Raw genomic sequence first — 20084 nt, 5'->3', positions numbered from 1 at the left:
ACTATCAAAATATAATAGCATTAAAGCATATGATTTTTCAACACTGTATACTTCTATTCCCCACACTCAGTTAAAATTTCGACTCAAAAACATGATACATCCTTGTTTCTCCAAAATAGATGGTACACCTAGATACAAATATATACATCTTGGTAGAGATTCCTCATAATTTGTAAAAAAATAATTCCAAATTATCTTCCAAATATGCAGAAGATGTTTTCAAAATGCCGGAGTTTTTGATCCATATATTTGTCCACTGTGGTGGACGCGTTTTACAACAAACGGTCGGCATTCCAATGGAAACAAATTGTGGACTACTTGCTGACCTATCCCTTCACTCTTATGAACCTCTAGCATTGCTGGAGTAGGGGTGGTTAAAGTCTTATAAAACTGGTTTAACCTCACCGCAAACTTGCACCTGCCAAAAGCCAGGAGATGTTGGTCATCAATGTGTCTTTTTGTTGTTATTTTATTCTCTACTTTATTTGAAGAATTATAGTTCTGTTACCGTGGATTTCATTATTTTTGTTTTCGGGGCCCTTTAGAGCTTACTTAAAGGTGTATTTATACTTCTGGAAGACCTTTTGTGATCTCTGTAAGAATTTACAATTTTGTATTTAGGTTATACGCCGGTGCATTTGTTGCGTTTTCGTTTCTATGATGTTACTACTTACTTCAGGCCAATTGCATAAATATTTTTGTTGATGAACAAATTTATTGGTTAAAACTACATCGAACATTAGAACATAATTTAAACGGAATGTTTGGGTGTATTGGCACATATGAATATTTGATTATCACAAAAAATTGCATGTACAAATGAAAACATGTATAAATGTAATCAAAACATGGTACAAGATAAATGCTTATATCAAAGTATGAACGTCACTAACACAGCCATGTAAAATCAAATGCCTGAGCTATAATATAAATATAGTCCTTTTTAGCTCATAGAACACATTTCAGTCCTGAGTCACGACTAACAATAGTTAATGCCAAAATATGAGATTCTTTGATATAAGGTAGATATCATATGGATAGCTTACTTCTGCTGTCATAACTGCAATTAAATTTTCTGATCCATGAATACAAAATATTTGTCAAATTTGAGATATGAACACTAAAGATCACTTACAATGTAGATGGTTCGGTCGGGATAGTATACACATAAGCCCGCTTTAAGTTAACCGCTAGTTTTAACCCAACCAGGAAACCCTTAACCTTTGTAGCTAGCCTAAGTATTATCCCGCCGGTAGGATACGGTTAGGTGATGTATAGTCATCATGGTTACCATTTAGTCGGTCAACCAGTGCAAAAACTAATACTGCTGTCAATATTGCAAAACACACAGAAAATATAACAAGTTTTTCAGCTCGGCTGGCATACTTCTGCGCTTTATCTATATTACCCTGAATAATGCCAGCATCAAACTCCTTCTGAATGTTAAATGCGAAATACACAGCAGGAATACCTAAAGGAAAATACACAAACAAGGACAGTACACTTAGAATTTTTAACCTGGTTATTCTTTCCTTTCGAAGAGGTTTCCGTTTCTTTTTATACCTTCGAGTGTAGTCATTACATTGTTCTGTTGAAATGACCTTTGAACCATCAGGTCTTTGAATAACTACTTGTTCCTGAACCACACCACTTTGTCCAGAACTACTGAACATAACAGGAAATGTAGAAGTATTCGATAGGACACCACTGGTTTGTGGTGTGCTCGATTGTCTCGTTGATGACCCATTTGAATTTTGCGCCCTTTTCGGAAAGTCTTTTGTTGTGACGTCGTCTGATTCAAACGCAGGATTTACTTGTTCTGGTGAGGCTGGGTCTTTAAATTGTAGTGAACCGAAATGTGGCTGAATATTGCGGTTGTCCTCTGTGTCATCATGAACATAAGATTCGTGTGGTTCTGTCATCCTAGAAAATACATTGTTCAAATGAAAGCAAAATTATTTCGTTGAAATGTGGGAAAAGGAGGAATTTTAGGAATTATAACGAACTAATTATGTAATTAAAAATATGAGGTATACAAAAAGACAAGAAATTCAAGATTAAAATAATTTTCAACAGTGAAATATTTAACATCAGATTCGGAGAAACGTGATAGAACTTCATGAATTATTGGATTACTCCTCTTTTCATTCATTTTCATCACCTTTGTTCAAAAGGTATAATAGAAAGCAAACCCATCTTTTAACACACGTGTTTTAATAATATGGTTAACAAAAACTACCAAAAAGAAACTTGAAATGAACTTTAACACTATCAGAAATCCCATATCGCAGCCTTGAATTTCTTTTTAATTTAAAATTTTTTCCTGTTATATTGCTGCAGTCTCAATATCAGACAAGATGCTATAGATCTACCGTGTCAACCTATGGACTACAATCGAGAACCTTCACTACTTTCTACCATTGAGATGGACCGTGACCAGACACAAGTTCAGTACAATTTACTTCCAGCATGGTACAGTGTACAGTGAAGAGTCAATTTTGTCAATTTAGACATTATGACTGCAAGTAAAGCATGACCGAATCCAGGATTTCAGGTTAGGGCGTAGATAAAATTTAAGGGCGAGCGAAGGCTTACAGTATTTTTAGAGGTGTGGGGGTGGCGGGTTGAACTTGTGAAAAAAATTAAGATTTCATGCAAACAAGATATTGTTCCACAGGGGGTGCGACCCATACTATTTCCGTTCGTATATAATTTTACACGATTATATAAGCTAAGTACTATACGAACATGAGCGTCATTATTTTTCTATATAAACTTTCTGAAAAAGGAGACTGCACAATTTGTTCAATAGTTGAAATATTTAAACTTTTCGTAAGTCAAGTAACGATTATCTGATCGTGTTCTTTGTCCGTCATTTTACATAAACTCGCCAAAAATCCAACACTCGTAAAGCGGTGATTAACACCGTTCAAGGAGTTTCTAGATATTAAAATTAAACTGTATAACTCCAAAATTCAAATAGATACGGGTGAAAAACCCTAGAACATATACACATTTTGACTTTGTAACAAACTTTAAGTCTATGATCTATAAGTAAACAGTACGTAGAAGTACTTGGTGACTTCAAGCAGATTTGTTTTACATGATCTACTTAGTGTACAATTAAGCATGTTTACACTCTGCAGAGTTCCAAAGTGAAAGCGTGAAAATCTGAAGGCATACTAGATATAAAACTGTCATCGAAGTAAATATTTACCTTTTGATCTGATAACAATTCCACCTGGAATTTACCTGTCCGTAAGGTGGCGCTTCTGAATGACGTGTTGGTGCATGATTATCGACCTTGACGCGCCATTTTGTGATTGATATCAATGCGGTCATATTTGTTACTGGGAAAAGTAGAACTTATTTTTTGTAAATTTCCGTTAGGAAGAAAATACACTACAAATTATTTTATGATATATGGTGAATGAGGCATTTTTCCTTTTAATATTGACACCAGACTAAGAATATTGGACATGGATATACTAATCGCTCTCGTATACTACATATAAATTAATGTTATCTTTTAAGATGCAAAAATTGGCTGAAATTTATTCAAAGTACTATAAATGAATGTGTAAAGACAACTTAACTTCCATTCAGAATAATGTATTAAACGATATTACAAGACCAATATTCAATCAGATCTTGTTTTATACCGTTTCTCGTTCCACTAAAACAATTAATAATCACATCGATAAGGCTGATCATGCTTTTGAAAAGTACCTGAATATATTAAGAAAAAATGTATATATTCTGCAAATTTAGAACAATGTATAATGGGATAATTAATTGGAAAAAGTGAATAACTAAAATATTATCACGAGTGCCGAAAAACGCTTGGATTTAACAAGTGTGCGGAACTTGTTCCGCGCACGAGTTAAATCCTTAAGTGTTCTTGGCACGAGTGATCATATTTTGGTTATTCACGATAACCAATTGATTATCCTATTTTTATATAGATTTTCTTCATAATTTATCGAAATTTTTAACATGAATTTTAAATTCTGTGATTGTCGGATTGATATAAAAGTTGTGACGTTTTGGCGGGAGAAAGTGCGAGAGTGAAATTACCGATTTCATTTCACAGTGTGAATTATCGAAATTTATTGCACTGGGTACTTTGGATAAAACACTGCTATCTATATAATAATCACCCATTTCCTATCGTAAGGGAACAACAATTTGATTTTTTTGGGGTTGGGTGGGGTGGGTGGATAAGAATCAAATTTTATACCCTGCCTTTTTATCTTTAGGTAATTCAAGATAATTTAGGTCCTACCTTTTTTGTCTTTAAAGTAAATTACAATGTCCTTCTACGTATTGTTTACTTATAGATCATAAACTTAAAGTTTGTTGCAAGTCAAAATTTGTATAAGTGCTATTTGAATTTTGAAGTTGTACTGTTTAATTTTTTTGATACAAACAAAAATATTAGGACAATAATAGATCCTGCTTTTTAATTTTTTCTTATGGACTGGATTTTTACTTCTTTTAAATTTCAATCCTGCCTTTTTATTTTAAATTTGATCCTAGTCTCCCAAGAAAAAAAATCAAATGGTAGTTCCTCTAAAATCATTCTATCAATTGTATTTTTTGTTTTTGTTTTTGTTTTATCTATTGTGGTTTTCAAGATATCGGCGAAAACAATTCTGCAAAAAAGTCATTTTTCCCATCAAGGACAGTGACTCAAAGAAGCAGTCATCCTACAACTTAAAGCTAATAAGAAATTGTCAAAAAAAAACAAAAAAAAAAAAAAAAACTAAAAAGATGTCATTTTTCGCCTATCAAGAACAAGGCGAGGACGTAATTTTGCGCCTTACAAGGACAATGCAAAGACGTAAATTTGCGCCTTTTAAGGGAAATAACTCAATCGAGAAATCGATTTACAACTTCAACTCAAGGTCTCAGTATCGTATTAATTTTCCCATAGACTTCTATAGTGAAGTGCATATTTTTAGGATTTAAAACAAAATATGTAAATTGATTAAAAAAAACTTTCACTTATGTAGCATTTCTAAGGACATGTGAAAAAAATAATTTTTCGCAAAGAAAACAGGGTGAGTGCACGAAGATCGGACAGAAAAGTAGTCGAACTATAAATAGCCATTTTCTCTACTTTCACTTTCGTTTTGCACTCATCAAACCAACCTTTTTATGTTATTATGTTAGATTTTCTTTTCAAAAAGTTTGTCATATTATAGTGTGATGTTTGCTCTATTTTATAAGTCTCTGTTCATATTTTTTGACGTAATATTAGTTTGTAGAGAGGCAAACAGAAAATGCACTATATTTTTAAAGCATCCACGTACACCCCCTCAGGGATATGCAATGCAATACTGGTACTTCAATGATGACTTTTGTGGGCCTTATTGTGAGGATTATTTCACCAATTAAAAGTTTTTCCCCACCTATTATGGTTTTTAAGATGTTGACTAAAAACTCTTGCAAATAAGTAATTTTTCGCCTCCAAAGGTCAATAACTCGAACAGGGAGTCGTCTCGACCAATTGGAGACTTTGATATAGCTCTCCAAGCTAAGGAAGGAAAGTCACATTTATTTTTCAGTGTCTCATGGTTTTTGACATATAAAGCCCACCACAGTCTCCGTTACATGGCTCTTGAAAGGTGAAAAATTACGCTTTCTTTCTCAGTTTTTAGCCAATTCATTATTGACAAACTATAACTGTATCTTTTCTGGTGAACGTTTTTGTAACAAGGTCACACTATCCTCTAGGCATATTCAAAGTATTTAAAACCAAAATGTTAATCATACAATAAAGGAAACTATCCCTGCTTATTTTCATAATACCGAACACCCTTCTATTTGCTATATTTACAGCCAACCTGTAAATACATCTTTAATTATAGTGAAAGAGTAATCAAGGGAACCAAAATTCTAGCGGAAATCAAAAGAATGTAACCCATGGACAAAGACCAGACATGGAAAACAGACAAACACAACAAAGAACATAAAGTAACTAAACTAATACACACAAGATAACAAAAGTCAAAGAGCAACTGGGATTCCACTAAAAATGGGAGCAAGGACCAGGTGCACCGGTAGGGTAAGCGTCCTCTACTTTCATAGAAACACCCGCAGAGTTGCTCATAAAAAGTCCAGTCCGTAATAGACGAAAGAGAAAATTATGCAAATATGTTAACATTAAGGAAAATATGCCAACATCTCGAAATTGAAATTACTCAAAATATATTTATGGTCCCAGTTCCCATGTTAATACAGGTAATCTGAATGTCGCTAAAGACCGAGAGTTGAAAAAATTCTTCAAAAAGGACCGAAGTATCGTACTCCAGCCACTAACAATTGGAATAAATGTTGTAACATCATCCAGGACTTACTCCATTCGTATTGTATAAAATGGACAGCACGTGAGAAAGTAGACAAGAAAGCATTATATTCTTTCTCCAAAACAATTATTATGTAATAGATGACATCCAAATAAAACGTTTCGAGGAACATTTTACTCATAATAACACCAAAACAGTATTTTCCGTATAAAACAAAAATTAAAAGAGCCCAGGAAGGAGTTTGTTTTTTTTATTCCTGCTGATAACGCTCCAAATAATATTATTTTTATTTGTCGTAAATTTTATATTGAAATTATACAAAAAAATACTACAATTTCAACAACATTCAAATTGATTGAACTTTCAGAATATGCAATTGTGAACAAACACAAACTCGTCGCTGCCTCTTTACAAGCTGACTCTAATATCATGGAAGTTCCTACTATGTACTGGCTTCCCAAACTTCACAAATTACCTTATAAATAAAGATTAATTTCCTCTTCAAGTCATTGCTCTTTAACAAAACTTTCTATTTTACTTACTAGTGCGCTCAATACCATAAAAAAATCTGATTATGAATTTTTGTAACAAAACTTATGAAAATAGTGAAATGTACTATTTTTGGAGTGTTAAAAACTCGCTTGAAGTGCTTGATAAATTACATGGCCAAGTGGGATCTTTCAAAGTTTTGATATTTCAACTGTATTCACTACACTTCCACATAATCTCATAAAACAAAAATTCACCTATCTTATCAAATGATCGGAATGTGAATGTATTTGTACGAATTCTTTTAGATCATTTTTAGTAATGAAAAACATAAAAAACAACGTTAATTGGACTTCTTTTGATATGCTTACAGCACTCGAATTCCTGCCAGATAACATTTTGGTGTGCTTTGGCGAAACCGTCAAATTATATTTAATTCCCATGAGGACTAATTGTGATCCACTTATTTCGCGACTCCTTTCTGACGCCTTTTGATGATAAACAATGATGACATCAATATTTACACTAATTGTATATATCCGGTAGAACTATCTTTGACTAAAGCAAATATTGATAATAAAGAATGTTCCTTTATTAATCTTATATCGATAATGGTAAACTTAAAACTAAAGTTTAAGATAAAAGGGATGATTTTTCATTTCCTATTGTCAACTATCCGTTTTTCGATGGTGTCACCATCAATTACTATATACATATCACAATTGGTCGATTTGCTCGTACTTCTAACAATGTTTCGGATTTTAACGAAAGGAATCTTTATATAACCGAGAAATTATTACAGCAAGGTTTTCGATATCACAAGCTCGTAAAATCACTCACAAAATTTTACAACCGATACAAGGAACTCACTCTCAAATACATATGTACTTGTAAAAGATTAATACGTGCGGGTATCTCTCTTCTTTTACGGTTATATTCTATACAGAAAGAACGGAAAGTAGTTATTCACACAATAAGTTTAGGCTGCATACCACTAATTCAACCAATGTGAGCAAAATTTGTCCTACACAAATTTTAGTGCACTTGTGCCATGCTGCTATGGAAAAATGTGCACACCAAATCTGCAAAAGTTAACTTGTGTTTGGCAGGGAATCATATTACCTTTATTTCTACATAAAATGGTCACTGTAACTTCCTGAATTATTTTTTTTTTATGATTTCTTTACGAAGAATACTTTGTGTGAAATGTAGGTGAATTCCCATTCTATTTTTAGCTCATTGTCGTCGAGGAGCCGGTGTTGCACTACAAGGTAGTAAACACCACATACTATTTTCAGGTCTATTAGTGTAAACATGCAGCTTTTAGGTGATGTATAGTCTTCTTCAGGTTATACTTAAGGTAGAAGCTCCATAACTCAGTGAACTTAGTGAAATTAGCATTGAAGTCTATGCGGTTTGTAGCCTGAACTAAACCGAATAGGCTCATCCGTAAGGGATATAGTTGTAATATTGTTGCCAAATCGTTAAGGATAGCATTTTTTTGGTATTAACATTGATTCGCTCATAGGGTCTTTACTTAGAAATTAATACACTATATTTTAAAGCAGTTTTTGGCATGACATAGGTTGTGTTCTTATTGTATGTACCGAGATTCTCAACCTCGCATGGGAAGAATTGGGATTGATTTTAGATACGGTGGGGACATAACTTTTTGTAGTTTTAAAGTGGTCTGGAGTGGCGTGTCAGTTAACTGTTTGACGTTAACACCATACCTATTCTCGTTATAATGATAGAATTAAAATTTGTAAGAAAAAAAATTGGGAAACAAATTTGCTTACCTTTCCGAACTAAGCCTGTCTGTATAACAATGTTGTTGTTTTAAAAGTTAATGTGTATTTATTATACGTATTTTACATGTATTAATAATTTGATAACGGATTTCCGTACGACGGGATACGTTTCTTATCGTCATATTGATAGACTTTGTTGCTTTGATTGTGTGTTCGGGCCTCCTCATAATGTGATTCAAAGAATCAATGTTAACAGCACAACAAAAAACGCAGAAATCTTCATTTTTCGTGTTTCACTGGTCTGTTTAAACGAGTTTATTTGAATAACAAATATTCTAAAATATAATTTTTTTTAATGCAAGTGTACTCTTTGAAAGTTCATATTAAGCTGTATAATAAGATAGAACCAACAAGTTGCTACAGTGATAAATGGTTCACAATCAATTTTCCATACACGTATTATCAGCATCATTTTTATTTCGAAGGTCAAAATACAGTACAATTAAAGCAATTAAAGAAATTAAAATTTCATTTCCGGACTGTATAATCCAATGGTTACAACCGGAAGCCACAATGAATATGATTTCCTTCATTCAAAGGCTCTGAACCACCATATTCCCGACATTTGGAGAGAAATAGACTGTTTCTACCATTGTCAAGATCAACAGCTTGCCCGTAGTAATGACGGCTATGACAGCTATGACAAGCACCTGCTATTTCATTAACCTAGAAATAAAACTCATGATGTAAGCAAATTACCCCATTTGAAAATAAGTAAATGTTCATATAAATTATTATAATAATGATAGTGATTGAAATCATAAGGTACTTAATCAAACAACTCAGTCATACAAGCAAACACTTGAATTTATTTCAATTCGTTTTGGTTCATCACAAGGACCTCTCTTTGAGCATTCAAACCAATCGTCTATTATTGGAGCCAACCAGTGTAATTTTCACAAAAAATCTTAATATCGCCAAATTACAAAATGTGTTTGAAAGTCCCGACAGAACACCAACAATAACATTGGATGGAAGTACAAATGATAGACATGCGTGCTCAGACAAGTATACCCACGTGAACGTATCCGGAAGAACCGATGTCATACAGGTATTGCAGAAGTTTGCGGTGGAGACAAACATGACCACCAGGAGCACCTGGACTTCTACACTCTGGACAAGTATAACTAGAAAGAATACAGGTGTGTAAAATGAAGTTAACGTCTATAAACTTAATTTTGTTAAATTTGAATATTATACATGCAATACGCTAGTGTTTTTTTAAATATCTTGTTATAATACATTTTGAGAATTTTGTTTAACTTAAAATCTTTATAGAAAAATAAAGAAAAAAAGGTTTATGGAAGTCATTTCATTCGGTAGTTTTTTTAGTGCGTGTGATGTGTATAAACACCATCATGTCTATGACAAGCTTAAATGTTTCATCATAACTTTTGCTTCTTTTCGGGTAAAATTCTGAAACTGATTTTTCAATTTTATCTTACTGTGATCTTGATGCAGGTCTTCCATGACAGGCATCTACGATGTTGTTGTAAGCATAGGCATTGTCATGTTCTCCAGAAGGGTGACGGTTCCAGAGATGGATCCTTTTAGCGTTATGAAGGGCAAGAATTTTACAAGCATAGTCCTTGGCAACAGCATCATTGCAGGAACCTCCGGAGGAAGACGTTGCTACAATTAATATAATGGGGCATTTTGAATACTATCAAGATTTGTGATTGAATATTGATACATACACAAAAGCTATTTCACGTTATAGATTCATTTTGACAGGTCAAGAAATGTTAAGTTTAAGTACTCGTAACTTCTTAACTACAACTAAAAGTTTAAATCACACTCAACAGTTTCATTAAAAAAAACTTGCTAGCTAATCATTTACTAGAACCAATAACCATCACCAACAACAAAAACAAAAACAAAACACCCCTAAATTCAAAACAACACAAACAATCAAAAACAAACCAAAAAAGAATAACGTAAGAAATGTCACAACCTTGTTTTCAACCAAGCTTCACACACAGTGCGACACACCCATACAACAATTGATCACAAAGACGGATTTTTTTATCATTTGTTTGTATCAAATCGTCTATGTTGTAATATCATAATTAGTCCGTGAAATTAAATTAAACAGCCTAATCACAGAGAAAGATACTAGTACTATGTTGCACAAATCAGAACAACTGAAACAACTTAGGATCTGCTGCAAGAAACCTTCCCCGGTACATGATCAAAAGCCAAACCTTATCAGGACAACTTACCCGTACATTTGCTGGCTGCTGCTGTATTAAGATAATTTCCAGCTACCCACAAGTTCTGTAACGATACTTAATATCAGAATAATATCATCTAAATCAAAACAGTAGTCTAGAATATTTAAAAAATGCTAGCTACATGTAAATGCAAAAGTTAGCTCGAATAATCTAAAGAGTTTAAGAGTTTTCACCTTTATCAAACTTGGTATATTAGTCAGTTAGAATAACAACGTTAATATGCGTTTCATGGATTATTTCGCTTAAGTAACAAGAAAACTAAGAAATGCGAATAGTCTCAAAGAGTAATCAAGGGAACCAAGATTCTAGCGGAAACCAAAAGAATGTAATACAGAGACAAAGACCGGACATGGGAAACAGATAAACACAACAAAGAACATAAAATAACTAAAACAATACATACAAAGTAACAAAATTAAATGAGCAACTTGGACTCCACTAAAAACTGGGAGCATGGACCAGGTAGTGATTCGCCAAAGGTCAAACAGGTAAAAACATCAATACTCTATATATACGGCGGTACGAGTTCGAGTCCCGCGGAGGAAACGACCAAAACTTTGCATCGCAAATTTGACAGTTCTAACATCGTTGAAAAGTAAAAAGTAAAATTTACTGTGGAAAACAATTAAAAAAAAAAGTCAAAATGTAGTAGTACGGCGTATTGATGTATATCATGTAATGCTGTACTAGCCTTAGACCAAGACCTAAATATGAATTATTTTTTCTCGTTTATTCCATCTGGAGAAGTTGTTTGTAATTTCTTCAACCAAAAGCTTTCCCGAGATACTCTTTCACATTTTTCTTAGATTTGTACTCGAGGAGATCTTTACGGCTGATGTTGTTAGCACGTTCAAATCCCCGATCTATATCTGTTGATTTATAGCCACGCGATAACAAATGACCACGGAATTCATCTAGACGTTTGTTGGTGGTATCGTCAGATGAGCAAATACGCCGAATTCGAAGTGCCTGGCTGTATGGTATGCTTTTAGTACAATGTTTTGGATGACAACTATTGAGATATATGTATTGGTGACTATCAGTAGGTTTGCTGTGAAGATCCAATGTGAAGTACAAACCTAAGAAAAAGAACAAAAGGGGTCCTTTTGTGCTTACATACCATCCAGCCTTTGGGAAAGTCTCGCAGTTACTGCATTCAAATTGGAAAGACATTCAAAAATATCCTAAGCTCTCCAAGCTCTTTCCTGGGGCCCCGGTCCAGGCATTCCATAGACCTAGGAGCCTAAGAGACGCCCTAGTAAGAGCAGAGATTTCATCTCAGCCCAAACAAAATACAACGGGCCAGTGCCGACCATGTGGAGATAAAAGATGTAAGACCTGTACCCAGATACTGCACACCAATACGTTTAAAAGGTACTGCACTGGAAAGGAATTTGCAATTTTTAGCGACGTGACTTGCAAAACCGAAAATACCATATACCTTCTCCAGTGCCGATGTGGTATGCAGTACATTGGCAAAACAGAACAACCTTTCAACAGGCGTGTGAATGGTCATCGCAGTGACTATAAATGCAAACCAGATCTCCCTCTAAGTCGCCATCTTAGATCCGCCGGACACACCCAGGAGGATCTCCACAACATTGTTGTTACGATCATAGAACATAATAAAACTAGTCAAAATGTAAAAGAGTATATCGGGAAAGCTTTTGGATGAAGAAATTACAAACAACTTCTCCAGATGGAATAAACGAGTAAAAAAAATAATTCATATTTAGGTCTTGGTCTAAGGCTAGTACAGCACTACATGATATACATCAATACGCCGTACTACTACATTTTGACTTTTTTTAATTGTTTTCTACTGTTAATTTTTACTTTTAATTTTGATAAAAAGATCCCCTTTGTTATTTTCATTCAGGCTCCTTACCATTTGCTTATGTGTGCCTTTAATAAAGGTACAATCAACCACAGTGTACGTGATTCAGCTTCTGAATCTGTTTTGACCTTGAATATTGTGAGTTTTATGCTCGTAAAGGTTTTTTAGTTTTATGCTGAAGAAGGATATCAGTTATCCGAAATATTCAATGTAAATTTTACCATCTTCTGGTGATGTTAAACATATTTAGACGTTTATTTAATTTATTGTACTGATACTTTGTCAAAACTAATATCAATAGCAAATGTCCTCCCATATATACTTAAAAAAAGTGTCAAAAGATTAACTTACCTCAGATCCTACAACATGCTGTAGCTGGTAAAATGTATAATGATCCTTTGTCAAAATTCCACCATGGAATTTGAAACAATCTCCAGTGTTCAGTGATGCGTGAACTGGTGTGCTTACACCAGCTGAAGTGAAAATAAACTTGTAATTATGGTAGATGTATTACAATACGGGCGCTCTAAAGAGTAACTTAAAATAGAGTGTCATTAAACAGATACACTTGCCTATCTACGTACTACAAGTTACACCGGAAGTGACATAGGGCAAGGACTAGCTTCTTCCACACAGAATTTTATTGGATTTTTATTCTGGACAATGCTTTTACATGTATATATCTGGAATTTGTTAGGACATTTGATTCACAAATGTACATGTTCTTACCTACAGTGAAGTAAACCCCAACAGAGTTGTATTCAAATACCACGAATCGTACATTTTCAAAACAAAATACAAAAAGACAAGTAAAATGTGAAATTAGATCAACATTTTCGACAAAAAAGTCTACATTACTTGGATGCAAGCGCGGTAATCGTTGATTTCATTCCAAATTAAAAATATGAATATACATACCGGATGTATGAGCATTAACATGAGTTCCTTGAACACAGAGACAAGTGCCCGATGTTGGGCGTGTTCCGGTGATGTTACCAGACACAATACCAATAAGAACTAGCACCAGTGTTACGACCAACATGTTTTCCTCAATAACGTCTGTGGTTGTCACGAATTGAGGTTTTATGTCCCTTATCTGTCTTGATAACATATACGCTGACATGTGTCTAGGGCATTAAACCTGGCTTATATACCAGTGGTCAAGGCATTGGAATCACAAATATAGATTCATTATAGATAAATTATAATTGTTGTAGCATTTTACATTAAGACCATTTTACACACCTTTCTTCATTTAGGTGTCTGTAAAACACATTTTTCATATCGAGTGATTTAAAACTTTAAGAACATTGAATTAATCAATTTACTAAATACTAATTAACGCCACGACAAATACAATTTAATTTTTTTACTTCCCGTGGACAATTTTAATTCCACTCATTAATGGTAAACTTAGAAAAATGACAGATTTGATTTTGACCAGCTGGAAACATCAAGTACGTCTTACTGCTTTCTTAAATCATTTTATTTGTATTTTCGGTCTGCAAATAAAATCGGTTATCTTTTCAAAAAGTTATATGTTATAGTATCGTTTGCATATTTTAAATTATGAGTATAAATCTCTTGTTTATTTTTAAAAGGTAGAAACGACATTATCAGACATATAGGCAATTTATAAAAGATAAACAATATAAAACATTAGAGTACAATAATTTAATACATAACAAAAATTATACTCTGTTGTAGATTGACCATCTCATATTTATAACTGAAGTATGTGATCTCTATCACAAGCTACACCAATTGGTTTGGACATTTTGATGCCTCAACAACTCTTCAGCGTAAACGACCACTTCTGAATGTAATAATCAAATCAGTGTTTTCCTTTGTGTTTTTCTTTATGTTTGATGATAAAATCTTCGTGATTTTCTTTAGTTACTCCGTGATCTTTATGATTGACTGCAGGTTCTTTATCTTTATTGTTGTCCTTGGGATAAGTCACAATCAGCACAGGTACGTTTGAATGATGCAGAATATAGTCACTAACACTTCCCAAAAACGTCCGCCTAATTGTACTATGGCCTCTACTTCCGGTAACAATAAACTCTGCATCTAGCTGATTAGCAATTTGTATTATTCCAACTCCTGGAGAATTAGCATGAGTGCTTTTAACTGTTCCATTTAGCTGAAAAGAAACTGCTGATGTTTTAAAAATTCGTGTTGTACCTGAAATGGTTTTTACACTGTATTTGACAATTAACAAAAGAAAAAGATATCTACATAAGTCAGTAGCGATATACTTATTCGTGTAATCGTGCCTTTATTGTCATCCTATTTTTCCAATGCTCATATCCTTTTGTCTATACTTGCTCAGGTGTGTTTCTGTGTGTTTATATAATTCTCAGCAGTTTCAGAATTTTTTTATATAGTTATTTTTTTGGGATTAAAGATTTGAAAGATCGGTTTTTGTAAATGGAGATTTCAAGTATGTCTATAGCACTCTACTTCTTACATAATTTTAAACTTTTATCTATTAATATACTCAGTACCTTTATTTCCTTCATGTATAATGAAAATTCGATCAATTTATTCTTTATTTTTGTAATCTCCTTTTGAATAAGTTCCTTAAAATCATGGCTCTCTAGGGAAATATGTGCTGTAAAGCAAATCAATGTTAACATAGAAATGATTTTATTACAGTGTGAAGTAATTGTGAATAATGTTGAATAATGTTACCACAAGACCAAATCTGTTCATGAACAACTGAACTGATATAGTATGTCGATTTCTATGAGTACCCTGTTTCATTTTTTTTTAAACATTTGTGCGACATATTTTTTCTCATTGTGCAGTAATGTAATACAAGTGCTAAGACTATGAAACAAAATATTTGAATCTGAATCTGAATCTGAATCTGTTTCATGAATATGTTTGTAATTTAGTGAAGTTTAATTAATTTCATGTTTTATTTTGGGTATTCATTCATATCAACCATGTTTACAATAAGAATTAGCTTCTAAATATCAGGTCCTAAAAGTGGTACGATTAATGCAAGACTTTCGAACAAAACGTATTCGCATTACACTTGTAATTTCTGGCTTCAACTAGAATATGCTTGAACTGATATCAAATATTCGTATGTTATATGTACAATTATGTAATGAATCTGCCTTGTACTGTGTACAACTATACATCTCATAATTAATCCGGTATTAAGTCTCTATTTTATTTTTTTAATAATTCTGTGATGAAGCATGAACATATTTATGGTATGTGCTGATATCTCAAAAAAGAAAGAGTTAATTAAGATATATATAAGTTACCTCCTGATTCGCTCAAACCGTAAATTGTTTTCTCTGAAAGATAGAAAAAAGGAAAGCAAATATGTGGTGCTGTTAGAGTTAATTCATCTAGTCCAGAGAAGTATCCATGGACTAGGATCATTTGTCGTATTCCTCAATTCATCAACTCCCAGGGGAGTAGGAAGCATTGTAACTTAAAATCTGAAATAAATCTATTGGTATATGATATCATTAAATTCCTATAGCTTCTAAGTCCCATGATTGAAAGAAATCTAAAATTTGATATTGTACTGTACTATATGATATAATTTTTTAAAAATACCACGACACTTAAATTGTGCTTTACAGTTTTTGAGTAATAAAAAAAATACGTACTCCTACGGCACAAACGTGATGAAACAGAGACGAAGATTTGAGTGCAAACCCGTATATTTTTTTCTCTGTAGTAAGCAATGGTTAACGTTTTTTTTTGCAATAGTTTTTCCCCATTGGAAGATTGTGGCTATTTTTATTGTCACTATTTACTAAGCAATATTTAAAAATGGGATTTCTCTAAAATCGACAATTAATTTCTACAATTTACCGTTGATCTAAGGCTCAACTTAAGATACAGAACCATCTGACAGAATGTTTCATTTCTGACTAAGAATTGTATTTGTTGTTTCTAAACCTAGAATCGGACAGTAAAGATCTGTTTTTCGATGTTAAATATTAGATATTATGCAATTTAAACGATTTCAGGCTTTCAATTATTTAATTCCAGGAAGACTTGAAAGTTTAAGAATTTAGAATTTAGATTCAATTCGTATACAAATCGCTTATAACATGTATAAATACTCGACTTTATTTGTTGGAACACATTGATTCTAAAATAGGAGTGTAGGGAAAAATCACATTTTAGTTAAAAGTTTAAGATACATGAGGGTTATATAGACCAATGTTCTAATGCTTAAAACTTTGTTTAAGTATAACATTATATGATTCCAAATTAATATAATTTCTTATACTATAACAATCTGTAATTTCATAATCAATAAAAATAATATAATCCGGATATGATTAACATTAAGCATTACTCATGTACCATACAAAGGATTTACTAGTAGTTGTGAGAAAAATAACTACTAATTATAAGATAAATTAACTTAATCCACATTTTGAATTTATTTTAAGTACCTGTTGTGATTATTTCACTGAGTTCCACACAGTAAACGACAAATACTTGGTCTGTTGGTAAATAAACATGGTCCTTAAAATCTAGAAATGATTCAGAAAAAATACTATGTATGTAATTATCAATGAAAAATAAGAAAATGATATCTTGTAAAATTAAGAAAAAAACAGCTTTCCACTATAATAACTGAGCACAGTTGAATGGACATACGATTCACATTCAACACGTATGGAACGAATTGAAGTCGATATTCTAAAATTCAATATATAAAGAAGTTAAGAACGGGAAGGATTATTCTGTGATATAGATTAAAATTTGTTGACAAAAGAATTAAGTATCTCGGGGAAAAGTTGTTTGTTGTTAAATATGAAAGATACAACATTTTCATAGTCTTATTACATCGAATGGTTTCTCTCTTATCCCTAAAGTTTGAAGTATGATTGCAATAAAAATAACATTTTTCAGAGGCAAAACGTACCAAAACCGAATAGTACGAAAGGAAAAAAAAGATATCAAAAGGATCCTAAATAAACGATTAACACAACATAAACCAATCGTAGACTCGGAACATTTCTTGTGTAAGAATACTGAACAGAAGATATTGAAGTTGTATCAGGTAAAATGTAAGACAATGACTATTTAACACAGAATTGTAGTCGCAACCTTTAAATAAAACGTTGGCAAGTCATGAAAGCGAAGGAAACTCCTGATGCATCAGTTCACATTGATGAATATACATATTGTAGTCCGTACCATTTTTTAAAAATATCGACCGCACAGCTCTTTACGATATCTTTATCTATTTTGATTTGAACATATTTGTAGCAGCATTTTATTGAAGATGTTTTTTTTTTGTTGAGAAGAACACAAGAAAACAGACATACACAGCAAAGAACATTGAGTAACTAAAATAATACATACAAATTAACAATAGCGAATGAACAACTCGGACCACTTAAAACTGAGAGCATGGACCAGGTGCACCGGTAGGGTGAGCGTCCTCTGCTTTTCTAGAAACACCCACCTAGTTGCACATAAAAAGACTCCGGGGTAGGCAAAGGAGGAAAGGAAAATTGTGGTCACAACCTTTAAAAACGTTATACAAGCTGAAATATCTTGTTTAAATTACTTACAATGTTCAAGGTTTGACATTTGTGGTCATTTAAGCTGCGCCACAAGGCTTACAATTATTACTTGATATATCCATTTACAGTCAACATTTATCATTATCGAATAGTAACTTGGCATCTATATTTCCACAATTAATTTTTTTTTCTCTCCAATAATTAATTTGACTCAGATAATAAAATTGACACTGAAAGTAAGTTCATCTTGTTATCTGTGACTGTCATTTAATTTACACAAGGATGCAAACCTAAGTATATTTGATCTTTTTTTCAGAATAATTAGATCAGCCTTTAGATTAGCAATATTGATTGTAGAGAAACAGACTTTTATATGATTGTTTTAGAAATACAGCACAGTGTATTTACAATTGAATGTGTGATTGATGCAATTATAGTCATTTGCAGAGGTTGATATAAATTATATTGGCCGAAGATGTAGTCTGAGAACATTTTGATGTCTTTGATTCAGCAAAGTTCATTCCATTGATCGATACAAATTAAATAATTATGCAAAGTGTATAACGCAATTTATTGCAAGGTTTCATTATAAAAATGGCTGCCTCCAAACTTTTCTGTCTATCATAAATATAAGTTTGTTAGAATAGAATAATGATTCATTTATGCACTATTTCAATCCAACAATAGAACACCGATTGAAGTGACAAGTTTTCATAAAAAGCTTAATAATACTTTAAGTGCAAAATAGGAAATTAGCATGACAAAGTTTGACATACATGTCTGAATTCTTGAAGAAAAGCAAAATTGTAAACATCCACACAGTTACCATTTCACAATAAAAAAACGAGTGATTTTAGTAATGCAATATTTAAATATATGCATTGAACTGTCATACCTAAATACCTGAATACGGAAACCAATTTGTAATCTATTGACTTATTTATACGTCTCTAATTCATGTTTGAATGACTGACAAAGGAACAAGAAAAACATAGCTAACGTTTTATTTTAGTATATATTATTTGAAAATAGAAAACATGTTTGATTTTGCTTCGTTAAAAAAGTGAATGCAGTTTTTTTTCACAATAAAATGTCTTGAATTCTTGTTATTCTAAACTTACATTTTTTTCATCTACAAAATAAACATCATGATAGTATGATAAATATGTAGCAATCATATTAATACTTACATTTCAAAGCATATTTAGCATAATCACTCCCATCAAACGCAATGACCACCGTTTTACCACCTTTTGGGTTTGTTAAGTGATTACCATTGCTTGTGGCCATTATTCTCACTACGAAGATAATGCTTGCAATCTACATCACAGAACTAAAGTCATTCAATGTTATAGTAAACAATTATATACGTCAATGTACGTCGATCAGAAGAATAATTGTAATTGGAGCCAATAATGATCTGGTATTACAAATAACTATTAACATCAATTTATAGCGCATGTATGCTGGCTTACTTTACTTCCTGTGGACAGCCCTTTATCCGATGTTTAAACAACTGGTTGAAATTACTAACAGTAAATATTCTGGCGTCTGTAATCATGGCTTTTCTAAGTTTCGTCTGAGATTTTAATAATACCTGTTATAAAGTCAATATCTCCATTCAGTTTTTTTTTTTTTTTTTTTATAGAAAGCCAATTATTTTTTCTAGTATCGTCCTAAATATTGGCTTACATATACGGACATTGGCTGAAATCGGCAATCATCATAAAGATAGATTTTTGCATTAGGTATTAATTATAATAACATATAATTTTTATTGTATAATGTTTTGTGATTCAGATCCAACAAAACGCATATCAATATATTAGTTCTTAAACTAGGTGACTGTATCCCTTTGTCATTAAGTACCAGCTAACAAA

The 20084-nt window shown here is 32.5% G+C and overlaps 3 protein-coding genes across 5 annotated transcripts; all 3 read right to left on the bottom strand.

The window, feature by feature from the left end:
• Window positions 1-704: 704 nt before the first annotated feature.
• LOC148627666 (uncharacterized) lies at window positions 705-8671 on the bottom strand. Of its 3 annotated transcripts, XM_088576862.1 has the most exons (3): window positions 8600-8621; window positions 7771-7882; window positions 705-1923 (listed from the first exon to the last, which is right to left on the bottom strand). In XM_088576862.1, exons 2-3 carry the CDS (start codon window positions 7788-7790, stop codon window positions 1242-1244), a joined length of 702 nt encoding a protein of 233 aa, XP_088432988.1. In that variant the 5' UTR covers window positions 7791-7882; window positions 8600-8621; the 3' UTR covers window positions 705-1241. The 3 variants fall into 3 exon arrangements, with proteins under 3 accessions (XP_088432988.1, XP_088432992.1, XP_088432982.1); XM_088576866.1 differs by lacking the exon at window positions 7771-7882 and having other exon boundaries at window positions 8600-8671; XM_088576856.1 differs by lacking the exons at window positions 7771-7882; window positions 8600-8621 and adding an exon at window positions 3218-3297.
• Window positions 8672-9010: 339 nt separating this feature from the next.
• Window positions 9011-13769, bottom strand: LOC148627665 (uncharacterized). Its single transcript, XM_088576850.1, has 6 exons — window positions 13601-13769; window positions 13034-13155; window positions 10834-10888; window positions 10057-10243; window positions 9630-9738; window positions 9011-9277 (listed from the first exon to the last, which is right to left on the bottom strand). The coding sequence occupies exons 1-6, from the start codon at window positions 13722-13724 to the stop codon at window positions 9107-9109; spliced, it is 768 nt and encodes a 255-aa protein (XP_088432976.1). The 5' UTR covers window positions 13725-13769; the 3' UTR covers window positions 9011-9106.
• Window positions 13770-14341: 572 nt separating this feature from the next.
• On the bottom strand, window positions 14342-19603 carry LOC148627664 (uncharacterized). Its single transcript, XM_088576874.1, has 5 exons — window positions 19395-19603; window positions 17122-17202; window positions 15967-15999; window positions 15193-15299; window positions 14342-14828 (listed from the first exon to the last, which is right to left on the bottom strand). The coding sequence occupies exons 1-5, from the start codon at window positions 19492-19494 to the stop codon at window positions 14517-14519; spliced, it is 633 nt and encodes a 210-aa protein (XP_088433000.1). The 5' UTR covers window positions 19495-19603; the 3' UTR covers window positions 14342-14516.
• Between the last annotated feature and the right edge of the window lie 481 nt (window positions 19604-20084).

This window comes from Perna viridis, chromosome 1 (assembly GCF_037379345.1).
Source record: "Perna viridis isolate PV_CMFRI_1.1 ecotype Kerala chromosome 1, ASM3737934v1, whole genome shotgun sequence".
Classification (NCBI taxonomy): Eukaryota; Metazoa; Mollusca; class Bivalvia; order Mytilida; family Mytilidae; genus Perna; species Perna viridis.
The sequence above is the reverse complement of the archived record's forward strand: the minus strand, read 5'-3'. Positions and strand labels throughout refer to the sequence as shown.

What these genes read in the sequence shown, in the direction of transcription:
- LOC148627664 (XM_088576874.1), bottom strand. Translation starts at nt 19,494, where the DNA reads ATGGCCACAAGCAATGGTAATCACTTAACAAACCCAAAAGGTGGTAAA. An exon ending in CAGTGAAATAATCACAACAG is followed by an intron (nt 16,000 to 17,121) that starts GTACTTAAAATA and finishes TCTATCTTTCAG; the next exon opens with AGAAAACAATTTACGGTTTG. An exon ending in TATACATGAAGGAAATAAAG is followed by an intron (nt 14,829 to 15,192) that starts GTACTGAGTATA and finishes GTTTCTTTTCAG; the next exon opens with CTAAATGGAACAGTTAAAAG.
- LOC148627666 (XM_088576862.1), bottom strand. Translation starts at nt 7,790, where the DNA reads ATGCAGCCTAAACTTATTGT. An exon ending in ATGCAGCCTAAACTTATTGT is followed by an intron (nt 1,924 to 7,770) that starts GTGAATAACTAC and finishes TGTATTTTCTAG; the next exon opens with GATGACAGAACCACACGAAT.
- LOC148627665 (XM_088576850.1), bottom strand. Translation starts at nt 13,724, where the DNA reads ATGTTGGTCGTAACACTGGTGCTAGTTCTTATTGGTATTGTGTCTGGT. An exon ending in TGTTAATGCTCATACATCCG is followed by an intron (nt 13,156 to 13,600) that starts GTATGTATATTC and finishes TTTTCACTTCAG; the next exon opens with CTGGTGTAAGCACACCAGTT. An exon ending in GTTCTTCCGGATACGTTCAC is followed by an intron (nt 9,278 to 9,629) that starts GTGGGTATACTT and finishes TTTTATTTCTAG; the next exon opens with GTTAATGAAATAGCAGGTGC.